General features: G+C 41.8%; 1 protein-coding gene across 1 annotated transcript in view; it reads left to right on the top strand.

Annotated features, from left to right (window-relative positions):
* The window catches only part of EPAS1 (endothelial PAS domain protein 1), a 79,876-nt gene that overhangs the window by 50,034 nt on the left and 17,256 nt on the right, over positions 1-12,586 (top strand). The window contains exons 3-6 of the mRNA XM_049833461.1: positions 4,710-4,861; positions 5,459-5,543; positions 6,050-6,168; positions 6,274-6,476. Coding sequence (XP_049689418.1) covers positions 4,710-4,861; positions 5,459-5,543; positions 6,050-6,168; positions 6,274-6,476 — 559 coding nt within the window. The remainder of the gene's footprint in view (positions 1-4,709; positions 4,862-5,458; positions 5,544-6,049; positions 6,169-6,273; positions 6,477-12,586) is intronic.

The raw sequence follows: 12,586 nt of genomic DNA, 5'->3' as shown, positions 1-12,586 counted from the left end.
TGCAGACTAAGAAATACAAACTTGGGGCAATATGAACAGTGGATGACCTATCAAACTGCGACATGGACCATGGTTCTGCTGTAGCTCTGACAGTCAGCCCAGGGAGGCCACTGCACTTTTCTGAGGTTCTCTGACATGTTTCAGCATCTCCCGACCTCACCTAGACAGGGGTTCTCCCTCCTTTATAGGCTTCCCAGTGCTAAATGAGGACTATCTTGGCCGGGATCCATAAATGTAACTATAATATGAACAATAATATTACAACACTTCATTCTGCTGAATGTGCTTTTAATTTATAGTTAAACTGGCATATTTGCAGTCCAGTCTCCCTGCTATACTGCCATGGTGCCTGAACTGAGATACTTCGATTAGTAGAGGGGAGATGGAAAAAATTGTAGGAAAAAACCAAGAAATGCATCTTTATTTCAAAATTTAGTTAGCAGCTATTTTGAAAAGCAATGCTGACAAAGAAACCTAAAAATCAGGGTAAACTGAGTCCACAGTTACCTTTCTTTAAGACCTGGAAAATTCTGGCAAGTCTACATGGGGTGCTGCTACCTGGATAAAGTGACCTCAGACCTACTGGAAACCGAAGGCCTCCATTTCCTCATGCTAACCTCCCACTTCCATTTGGTCCCAGCTTTCTCAAATGTTTTTCCGTCTGAAGCTGAATTTTCTTATGATAATGCTCCAGTCCAGCCCCAAGGTAAATTAATGAAGAAAATTTAAAGCAAAGTGAAAGACAATAGGGATTTCTGGGAGCAGCTTGCAGTAGCCATGCCTTTGTTTTTCTTCTGCAAAACAGATTTTTTTCTAAAGCTAACCAAATTTTTGCTAGTGGCAATAACTGAATTGCATCTGACATCAGTCTCCTAATGTGTGTATATCCTCTGTGTATTGGTAGCTAATGATTCTCACAGGAGAAAGGGAACAAGCTATAATGCTGTAACTGCAGCCATATGAGGCACTGTTATTTGTTATTTATATTACTATAATTATACTAAGTTACCTGATATAGGGCATGCTAGGGCTGCCACAGTGATGCCCAGCATATTTTTTTGCTGCGGACTAAGGATCTTCAGGTGGCTAATATGCTTCAGGGGTTTAGCACAGGTGACACCTTCTGGGACTGTGTGTTTGCAACCACCTCGAAGAACCTGGACAACAGCAGATGATGTGAGCACCCTTGGTGCATCTCTCAGTGTCTGGGCTTCCCTGGGCAGGCTGCTGGGGGATGCTCATGGGGACAGGCAAGGAATAGATGGGCAGCAGCAGCATAGTGGCCCCTGAAGGTACTTGTCACCTACATTTATGTGCTTGATAGTGCCCACAGTTTCCTCGATACAGCTGCTCTGTCTTTGAAATGTGAGCATGCCTTATTAAGTACTGCAAGAAACCCATATCTGCCAGCTACCCTTGCTAGCTGGGGCTGTTAAGGGGGAAGGAGGGGATGCAGTGGGTTTTACTGAGTTACCAAGGAAGCTGGAGGGTGTCTGCAAAACACCTTGGTTGTGCTTTTGGGTTATGTGAGAGGGGGTGCACAGCAGCACAAAGCCTCTTCCCTCCCTCCTCCCAGTCCACATTACAGATGCCTCCAGCTGGACGAAGGTTGAACTCTGATCCCACAAAAAAACCTGTAACCGTGTGCTTTAAAGCTGACTATATCTTTAAGTGCTGTGCTCAGCTAGGATGTTAAGGGTTTGAACCTGCAGCCCCAATGTGAGTGATCCTATGTCCTCTGTGTGTATTTGTATAAGTAATATAATTCATATACATGGAAAAGCAAACTTGATCATCTGATAATACAAGTAAAGTGTTTGTCTTCCACTGTTGGAGGCATTTAAGAATACAAATGCTTTGAATAGCCTTCCTGCCTTTGAATGGTCATGTTTTGTTAATGCAAACTTAATGAGCTGGGAAAAAAAATGGAAAGGAGGGTCTGGGGTTACAGCTGAAAAGTCATTTTTTTTTTTTTCTCTGAACCCACACTTGGCTGATTGTCTTGGGCTATAGCCATGATCCCTGCTGAATAAACCATTTGTTTGCTTCCGGAAAAGTAAAAAAAGACCCTTGACATTCTTTACACAGCAGAAACAAGCTTGGGAGCAGATGGTCACTTACCTTTTTTTTTTTTTTTTTTTCCTTCCCTAAATGTCATTATGGTCAAAGTACATACTATTCAAATATATTACTGTGTATTTTCTGTATTTTAAATGCTAGCCCTGATGTAATTTCCTGAAGTCAGTTGCTTTGTACTGAGGAGGAACTGGCCCCTGCGTGTGTAGTTAGAACTGCAGTGCAGGGACGCGAAATCATAAATCCCCAGCCTGTGCTGGCCATCCTCAGAGACCATCTTCTCTTCCCTGCTACCAAATTATCGTGTTGAGAAGCAAATAATAAACCAAGTGCTCCTAATGGCTCTGGGGCTGAGTCTGTTTGTTCCTTTGTTTGCACAATGGGTAACGGGCTGCTGCCAGGGAGGGATGTTGAGGAGCAAGAGGAGGATGCAGCAGCAGCAGCCAGCATCATGTTTGTCACCACTCCTCTGTTCCAAATAGCAGCTCCATAGGCTCTGCAAGCTCATCCCTCTGCAATTGCTCACTGTCCATCCTTAGGCACTAGCAGATGCAATTGCAGGAGGTATACAGATCGAACTCATCCTTTAATCATTACTCATTAATACTTCAAAGTAAAAACTGCATTAGTTTTGCTCAGCCTCTTCCATATCCAAAAAAGTACCAAACTCAAACAACTTCTAATAATGTTTTACAAAGCAATACCCCATTCCTCTTCTAGACTTCTTCCAAAATGAGTATTCCAACAAGAAACATGAAGGGAAATTATGAATGTGCTGTTTCAGGGTGGAAAAGAAAAAAAATGAAATTCTTTTCTCAAGTGCTAACAGTATGTGTACTAGAGAACAAAAACTGTATGCTGAAATTGCAACATTAAACCAATGAAGAAGAGCAACTTCTTCAAGAAACTCATTTAAGAGTCCCAGTGTTCTTGCAAGTAAGGCTGATGCTGTTACGGCTGGAGCCTCTGGCCAGCAAAATCAGTGGTGGGTCCAGCCTGAAGCACTCGTGTGCCACCAGGGAGGGCCACAGAGAGCAGCATCCCTGCAGCTCCTCTCACATCACCCTGGCTGCCTTGGGCTATTGAGCACCTTTGATCTAGAAGGGACTTACCCATGGCCTTGTATCTTCAGCAGTGTATGGTTGGAGTTATTGGTTATTCTTTATTCTGAGACAGTAAGGGTTTTGTTTGTTTGTTTGCTCCCCCCCCCCCCCCCCCCGAATTTAGTGCCTTACCACTACACATATTTGCAATGACTGATTGCAAGTGTGCAGGCTAACTGACAAAACTAAAGATAAGCTCACCACATCACCACAGCATGTCTGAGGTACACAGACCAGATGCAATATCTGTAAACAGTTTCGTAAAAAAATAATCCCAGAAGTTTAATGGAAAACATCAAGAAATTAATGGGTCAGCTCCTACACAGAAATTTTTTTTTATACTAGTCATCTACAAATCATCTCCTGCAGGCTTTATGGAGCTGAAACATGCTTAAAAGTGTAGAAGGGAAGGCAAGAGTGCTGAGTAGACACTTGGTTGACTGGTATTAGGAGAAGCAGTGTCTCCCCCTCCCTCCTGCCTGTGGCTTTGCCTACTTACCGCTTCCCATCACAAGAGATGAGCAATGTGGGGCACCCACAACAGGGTATCGCGGTGCCATCAATTGTCTCTCCAGCACAGCCAAAAAGTAACAGGAAAATGCGTAACCAAAAAAACCCGCTTTAATAAATATTCTAGCACGGCCTTAGATTTCAGCATAGCAGTGGCATGTCTTTCCCAAAAATTGGTAAGATGCACTGGGTTCATGAATCTGCATAGGCAAACACATAGGATGTAAGTGGGGTCTGAGGCTTTCCTCCTTGCGGGACAGGAGAAGCATAGGTGAGTTTGCCTCACCTACGTGAGGCACCGAAGTGATGAAGCTTCCCAGAGTTTGGTGGAGTGGTGCGTAGGGAGTTCTGATGTCTGCAGATGAAAAAAACAGGTGTTGGTGGGATGGATCTGTGGTTTTCCCAGGAATACTGAGATTTATGGGATGAAAGAGAGATTCTCCTAAAAGGATTTCAGGGGAGTGGTTTCTACTTTTTCTACTAAAGGTAGTGTTAACAGACATCTCCATACTAAGTGGAGATGTCTGTTTAGGCATGCTTTGTAGGAACAGTATTTGAACTTCTTGGAAAACTTCACCTGATGGAAAAGTCTTTTGTTAGACATTTGTTAGGAATGCACAAATTTGCTTATCATCTGTAAGATTTGCCCTATACCTTGTGCCTTTTAGGAGATACAAAGGCTGCATTTAGCCAAAACAACATGCACGAAAAAGATGCGCTTCAGTGTCTAGGTATATAGGTGTTACATACTGAAAACATGTCTTGCAGAAATATGCTGAAGGTGAAGAGAGGGTCTATTGCATTCGCCAAAAAGTTTAGGAAAATATCTCCTGCCTTTCTACTGATAAGGGTATCCGTTTCATACACTGTTTGGAAGGCCCCACCAGAAGCGGTTTGTGGAAAGGAAATTCTAACAGCAGAAAAATATTTTGTTGCCTTGTAACTGGCTGTGCTTGCATTGAAAAAAGCTGGCTAGGGTGCTGAAGACTTTGAATGCTCTTTTTTCTTTATTTTTCTCAGTATGTGCTGACAACGAGAATGAACTAGAGGCAGACCAGCAGATGGACAACTTGTACCTGAAAGCTCTGGAGGGATTTATTGCCGTGGTGACACAGGATGGAGACATGATCTTTTTGTCAGAGAATGTCAACAAATACATGGGTCTTACCCAGGTAACTTGTTCCCTAATACTTTCCTGTCTTTATAATACAATTCCTAGAAACGAATCCTATGCCTAAATGCAGAAAACCAGCTGTGTGTCACTGCAGAAAAAACTACAAATAAAATGTCTGATTTCTCAGACAGGTACCCTGCACACCAGACAACAGTGGGGGTTTTTTTCCTCTCCCTTTCTGTCAAAGTTGTAATGTCTTTGGTGACTGCAAAGTTGCCTTCCTAGATATTACCGTGGAGAGGAGAATGGGTGTTTATTCAACTTGTGCCTTAGACACTGGGACAGAGGGGATGGAGCTGCTCTTTTGGGTCCTCCATTTTCTGCTTTGTGGATTGGGGGTTTTCTCCTTCTGTGTTGAAAATAACCAGTGGTGTTGACTGTTAACTGCACCATGCAAATACAGAGATAGGGAATTGTTGGGGAGAAAATGAGAAGTTATGCATAGGATAAACAAAGGGAGGGTCACAGGATTTGTGTCTGTGAGCATCCTGTTGATGCACTTAGTTCTAGTGACCAGTTTCATCTGGTATTTAAAAACAGATAAATACTATTAGTTGCTTTTATTTGGCTAAATGCAGTTCTTTCTTCTGCACAGGTGGAATTAACTGGACACAGCATTTTTGACTTCACTCATCCATGTGACCATGAAGAAATTCGAGAGAATCTGAGTCTGAAAAATGGTAATAATGAAAATAGAAAAGAGTGACTGTTTGCTTTTTAAATAACCAAAGGAAATAATTGGCTGACAGTAGAGATCTCTTAGTCATGGTAAAGGGAATTTTCATTCCTACAGTAATCATTAACTGTTATTCAATACTTTGCAGATTTGTTTTGTTTTGCTAAATATTGCTTATATATATGATAGCACTAAGAACTGCTTGTTTAGTGTTTTCCTTTCATCAAGTTAAGAGAGGCATAATGTTTTCACTTGTAAGACTTTGCGAAGATTTATGTGCTGCAAGATAAAACATAGGTTTAAATGCACAAAGTCCCATTTAAGTTCCACTTAAAGTTTTAGGTCTAAGCTCTGCAAACTGCTCTTCAATGCTCCATGAATCTTTGATGGTCTCTGCAGGTGAATTGTCTGAAAATTAGTCTGCTATTTCTATTGAATCCTTCATGCTTATAAATAGAAGAAATCAAGAAGCAAAACTGAGAAAATTCATTTGCCGTTTTCCTTATACAGGTCCAGGCTTTGGAAAGAAAAGCAAAGAGATGTCAACTGAGCGTGACTTCTTCATGAGGATGAAATGCACCGTTACCAACAGAGGCAGAACTGTTAACCTCAAGTCTGCCACATGGAAGGTACCATACTTTAGGCATAATAAGTGTTTTGACATAAAAAGACATTTTGGCATGTAGAGAAAGTATAGTCTAAGTTTGTTTCTCATTCAAAAATGATCATTTCAGGTTTTGCACTGTACTGGACAAGTTAAAGTGTATAAAACTTGCCCTCCTCACAGTCTGTGTGGGTATAAAGAGCCTCTTCTCACCTGCCTTATAATAATGTGTGAGCCTATTCAGCATCCTTCAAACATCGATATCCCCCTGGACAGCAAGACCTTCCTGAGTCGCCATAGCATGGACATGAAATTTACCTACTGTGATGACAGGTAAACTCCACTGCTTTTTCCTTTCCATGGGTGTTTCTATCTTCTTGAACAAAACAACCAGTCCTTCCAAATGTCCTCCTCTGTGGACCTGGTAAGCTAGGACAAGAAGTACAGTCTATTACCAAGACAACTTTTCAGTGGCTCACTTAATCCATCTTAAATCTCAGTTTAGGCAAAATGGTACTCCTGCTGTATTTCCTTCTCCTGCTGAGTGAGGAATTCAAGTTCACTGGCAGAAGATGAGGCAACTTAGAGCCATAAGCATTAACTTCTTGGATTTTAACAAACTGAAGAGTACAAAGGGTTTCTGTTCTCGTTTTCAAGAGAACATCTGAAATGACATGCATTATGGACCTTAGTCAAGGACTATTTTATGGTTGGTTTGGCCCAGGATGCTATTGTTGGTTAGCTGGAAAGTACTTTATGATCTAGATTAACTAAGAATTGCTAAGGCATCCAGAGCATCTGCAGCTCTGAAATGAGGTTGCAGCCTCTTGCTTAGTGAAAAGCAAACAGTCTTTGCTGGTTATCTGTCTGCTCTTTCTAGTGGCAAAATACAGTGGTGGTGAGGATCTTGGGTCAAGCAAGGGGCTGTGTCCTCCACTCCCCACACTTCCCTCTTGAGTAGAAAAATTGGAGATCCTTCTAGTCTCCACCTGCCCAATTTCCCCTCAGATCTCCCTGGCATTTGATACCATCTACCTCTTCTCCCTGTCTACATATTGGGTAACCATCTTCCCTGTGTGTGAGTGAGCCAGAGATCCCTTCCCATGAAGTGTCCTGTTCCCTGTTTCCCCAGAAAGTCCCGTTTGCACTACTGCAAGTTTGGTGTTTGTTGGGAGCTTTTTAAGTTTCTGAGGTCATCCCTGAATTTAATAAGAAATTTTCTGTCTAATGAAATGGTCTCCTGAAATTCAGAGGTGCTAGCAACTACTGATATCTGTAGGGTTATCAGTGGGATTATACATATGCTCGCATCTTATGCAAAAACTCACAGGAGTGAGATCTTGGTTATTATTTTCATCCTTTGAAGGTTTTTTCAAAACTTGTGCTAAGCAAGATTACTATTTTAAACAATGTGATGAAGCAACTGTATAAACCAGCAGCATTAGCAGCTGTGAATGAAAGCAAGATTACAAGTGTGAAACTTGTGACTGACCTTCTGACCTCTCTGAGAATTTAGCAGCAAGCGTGCTGTAACCTGAAATGTCATCTGATGTAACCTCAGTAAAACAGACTTCCCCTCTCGCCCTTTATTTTTTTTTCTTGTTAATACTTTCAGGATGAAAATATTGAGATATCAATAGGATTTTGCTGCTGAGGGGGAGGAAGCAACAATATGGTAGTGACTCATTATTAAAAGCAATATACCTCTGAATTACTGGGGCCATTCAATGGTAGGCTAGAGGAGAGTAACAGAGGAGAGGATTTTGCTGTATTGCAGCATTCACATGTCTCTGCTCAGACTTATTGCATAAGCAATTATAAATGCAAATAAGAGAGACTGTTACTATCCCATTAAAGATACACATGCTTAATTTTAAAAGAATGACATATTATGCCCTGTCTTAAACAGTGGGAGTTGATTTACAGGGAAAACTTTTCACATGGCAGTGAAATACAACAGCTTCCTCTGGAGGATTTAAATTGCAGGGAATTTCAGAGATTTTTCTTTAAAATCAGGCAACAAATGAGCACATCTTTTACTAGATAGTTTTGGTTGGATGTTTCATTCATGTTTTATTGAGAATTATGATAAAGCTGTAAAAAGCCAGCCAGGCCAGAGAAGGAAGAGACCTTGTGAACCTTTTAGGTTCTTCCCAGCAGATCTTCCTGGCTCTCACTTCCCTCCAAGAGGGATGTTGATTTCTCTCCAACAGGCGACACATCACTGGACACACAAAAATGCAAAACACTCAGCTGTTCTTATCGAATTTGGTGCTGCTAGACAAATTGCATTGAAGGAGCAGCTTCTGCCAAGAATGTAAATCCAGGCTGAGGAGTGGAGGAAGAAAAGCAGCATGTGCCAGTCAGATGCCTGAACCCTTTTCAATGTACTCTGGCCTTTCTGCAATGATGCAGCAGGGCTGACAGCTCATTTCTCCATAAGAGACTGTCTTTCCAGTTCAAGGCTGATATCATTGAGGGCAGCATGCCTCCTCTAGCAGGCTTCTGCAGCGATCTGAGTATCCCCTTTGCTGTTCATCTGGTGTGGACAGGTCTGCTTCCAGGGAGCACTAAGTTTTTATTTTTCAAGTATTCAGTTAAAGAAACTCTAGGATTTCTAAGGAAGTACCTTAATGAATGGCAGCTGTGCTGGACCATATTAATGGAAGCATCCACCTTCCGCGTGAAGCTTAAGTGGGTACAAAAGAGAGCTGCCCTTGTACATGAAGCTGAAATTTATCCTTGTGGAAAATGAGGATCACGTCTGTCATCTCCTTAGGAAAGCTCATAGTCTTTCACAATGCAACACACAAAATACAGGCTGGCTACCTTTCAACACTTTCTTAACAAAACCTAGTTGGCTGAAGTGCCTTGATTCTTCTGGCTTTTCCTCAGGAGGGTACAGGATAGATGCAATATGAAGCAGGCAAGACTGGCCATCCCTCATTTAAAAAGCATGAGGCACTAGCCCATATATTTTGCCCTCCAAAAATAATTTATGTATGTGGGCCTGTGACTTGCCAATGGTTAGGTGGGATGTATTTCTATTCTTAAAACATCTTTTGCAAGGTGATGAGCCTGCAGAGAAAAGTTTGTGAGATAGATACAAATAATAAAAATAGGTTGTTCTGTTAAATGCCTGCTTCAGCCATTCTTGGAGAGCAATTTAAAAATGTTCCCTTGCTCCACTTATCTTGGCTAAGTGGTTTACAGGAAGGATTATTTTAGCTGTAATACGGAAATGCCGATCAGTGGTACAATTCAATAATCCAAGTGAGGATTTAGTTCAGCTGCGCAATGCTTTTGGGTTGGGAAGATGGCCAGTAAGGGTGTTTTAGTCAGAAAAAAAGGCACGTCTTTGTACGAAAGCAATTTTGTTAACGCTGGTAGCATAGCTGATGCTCGATGTATCTTCCTGTGCAGGGCCACAGGTGTGATGGGTAGATACAAACAGTGACAGTATGTTTCTGTGGTAAAAATCCACAAAACAAAAAGGAAAACTGTATCTGAATTTGATAGAAACCCCCAAAACTACTTCAGGTGCCCCAGCAGATGCAGTCTCAGCCTTTATGGTTTATGCATAACAAAGGAAAACCATATGCTGTGTTTTGGAGGAACCAGAGTTTTCAAATCAGGGACGGTAACATGGTGGTGTAGGTGGCGTTGAGCTTTTCAGCTTCATCCCTGTGACCTCTCTGAGGTGCTGGGGACGGGAGAGGGAAGTGCTCTTTGCCCATGACTGCTGTGGGTTACATGCATGAGAGGAGAGAAGGATAAGGAAACAAATCTATTCTGCATGGGGCGAGATCTGTAGGCAACAACTCCAGAGGCTGCGTCACAAACCAGTTCTCTGGCACTGGCACACTGAGAAGCGTATGTTCTCCATTACTTTGAAGGCATGGCTTGTTTTGGGGAATTGTATGTTCCTGGTTACAAGGAAGCCAATTAGTTATACTTTTTTTTTGCTTTTTCTTGATTGGAACATTTTAATGGAAGAGTTGAAGAGAAAAAGGAGCGATGGAGGATGTATGGTGATTCAGAACAGGATGGTGCAGGAAGATGCAATGCCAATAGTGTTGATCCCAGTCAAGTTTCTCCTAATATGAGTGTACATGTGGGATCCAGGCTGTGCCCGACTGAGAGAAAACTAAGTTGTACTGTGCTTCCAGTTATGTCCCTGTAAAACAGAAATTTGCAGGCGCAGGGCCTTATATGAGGATTTAAGTCAGTTTGCCATTGCACCTATATTTGGGGAATATTTTTAAATTGGGTGAGAACGCAAATAAGCATTTGAAAGGACCTCCTGTCCCTCCATCCCTGCTCAGGGACAAAACGTAGTATGGAGACAACAGTGAAGTGATGGCAAAACTGGCTTTTGATATATGTCACAGTTAAGAAAAAAACATGACCAACTTCTTTGGTTAATAATGAAACTTTGATTTAGGTAGACCAAATGAGTAGGAGAGACAGAGTCCTGGTGAAGTTTTTCATGTACCTATCTATTTTTTTTTGCCTAGCAGGGCAGATACACCTGACCAGGACAGCTGTCCCTCTCAAGAATGGACAGGGGTCCCAGAATTTTGCATTTTTATTTTTGTCATTGGCCTGGATTAGAGTAGAAGTCATGAATTTTTTCAAGAGGAAATGTGGGTACTTGGCGGGACTGCCACACTGCCCTGCTGCCTGCTCTAGCAGGCAGGCAGGGTGCTTTACCCCAGGTCTAGTGGCTGTGTTGGGCTTTACTTTTTTCTTTTTTTTTTTTTTTTTAAACTCATTCTGCTTTAAGTATAACTTTGTTTGTTTGCTCCTGTCAAGATCAATTTAACTTCAATAACTTGGTAACAGTTTGAATACAGAAAGACTTTGTTAAGAGATCCACACCCTCACACACAGAGTCCACATGTGGCCTGACGAATATACACCCAGCTGTTTTTTTATGAGCAGTAAACATTACAGCAGTCTTTCACAAAGAGCCTGACTTCTCAGTCCTGATGGTTCTTAGGATACTATTTTAACTCAAGAAATGGTATACAATGAAAACATTTGTGCTCCTATAAAGAGACAGAAAAGCACAATTTTAAGAAAGACCAAAACACTTGAAATAGCTCATCTCATAGGAGATGTAGCCTTTGAAGCAGTAAGCTTTGCTTTGCCATGTCTCAAAGAGATAAAGCAGAGCGAAGTTATACAAATCTAAAAATAGGATTCGGATTGCTTGTTTCTCCATTGTGTACCTTAAGCACAAAACTTTGCCTTTAGTCCACATCCCAAGAAATGGGTATATTAAGAGAAACGGAAGTAGTGCTCAGAAAGCGTTTAAGTAGCAGTGGCTGGGACAGATCCTCTACTGCAGAGGGCTACTGCCCACCTCTTTACTATGTTTTTCTGAGATTTTGACCTCAGTACCTCATGGTGACAAGTTTAGCTCAGAAAACTGAAGTGCTAATCTGGCAAAATTAACATTCCCCCAAAGGTATTTGTGTTTTCAGAAACTAGTGGTTTATGGGAGAATAAATAGCCTCTCAGCCCACCTGTCATCTTCAACAAAAATTATTATCCTTCTAATTAGCACCAATTTAGCTTTTACAAATGCAAAGGAAATACAAAGCCTACTGAGGCAGGAATGCCATCCAAAACCACCATACAGTTTGTTTTCCAATTTTGTCATTCCACAGCTTTCACAAAGAGCAATTTTCTGTCTGGTGTGTAAGCAAAAGTAGAAGTCTTGTGTTCTGAACTTAGTGTTGTTTGGTCCCACGAGGCGTATACATTTCTGTGACTCCCTTAGTTCTGTACTGCTCCTCCTCATAGTTCCATCGAATGCTTTTTCCTTTGCACTTAGTCCTCTGTGTATTCACTTGGCATTTCATATTGCTAAGAGGCTCCTATGGAAAGCACGCAGAGTTTGGAGGGTGCACCTCACTGGCGAACCACAAAGTGATGTTCAAGTGAGGTCAGTGCAGGGACCTTTGCTGAAGCACTTGCTGCTGCCTCCTGGCCCAGGTGCTCTTCGGGCTCTCAGCTGTGGCCACTCTTCTTCCATGAATGTCTCAGGAGACTCACGAGTAGGGTGTGAGAGGGATAGCTGCCCCCCCTCAGCTCTGGTGCATAATGCGGCATGGAATTGGGTAATCTGATTTCCAGCCTTGCACTGCCTGCAGCCTGCAAGATTATTTTTTTTAAGCTTTTCAGAGCCAGCAGCACCAGAGGAGGAATAAAGGACGGTGTGATCTGCCAATTCATGCACCCAAAACCAATGCTAAAAATTCTTGGAGAGAGGGTGTTTGTTATAAAATAGTGGTATTTAAAAATCTAGGAAGAATTGTCAGCCAGTTTTAGGGGGTTTGGGGAATGGGAGAAAGAAACATTCTATAATTTTTTAAAAAAATCATTTTATTGCCAGGAGTGTTTAAAGAGAAATTTAATTAATATGAATAGTGGTA

Source organism: Accipiter gentilis, chromosome 30, assembly GCF_929443795.1.
Source record: "Accipiter gentilis chromosome 30, bAccGen1.1, whole genome shotgun sequence".
Classification (NCBI taxonomy): Eukaryota; Metazoa; Chordata; class Aves; order Accipitriformes; family Accipitridae; genus Astur; species Astur gentilis.
The sequence above is the reverse complement of the archived record's forward strand: the minus strand, read 5'-3'. Positions and strand labels throughout refer to the sequence as shown.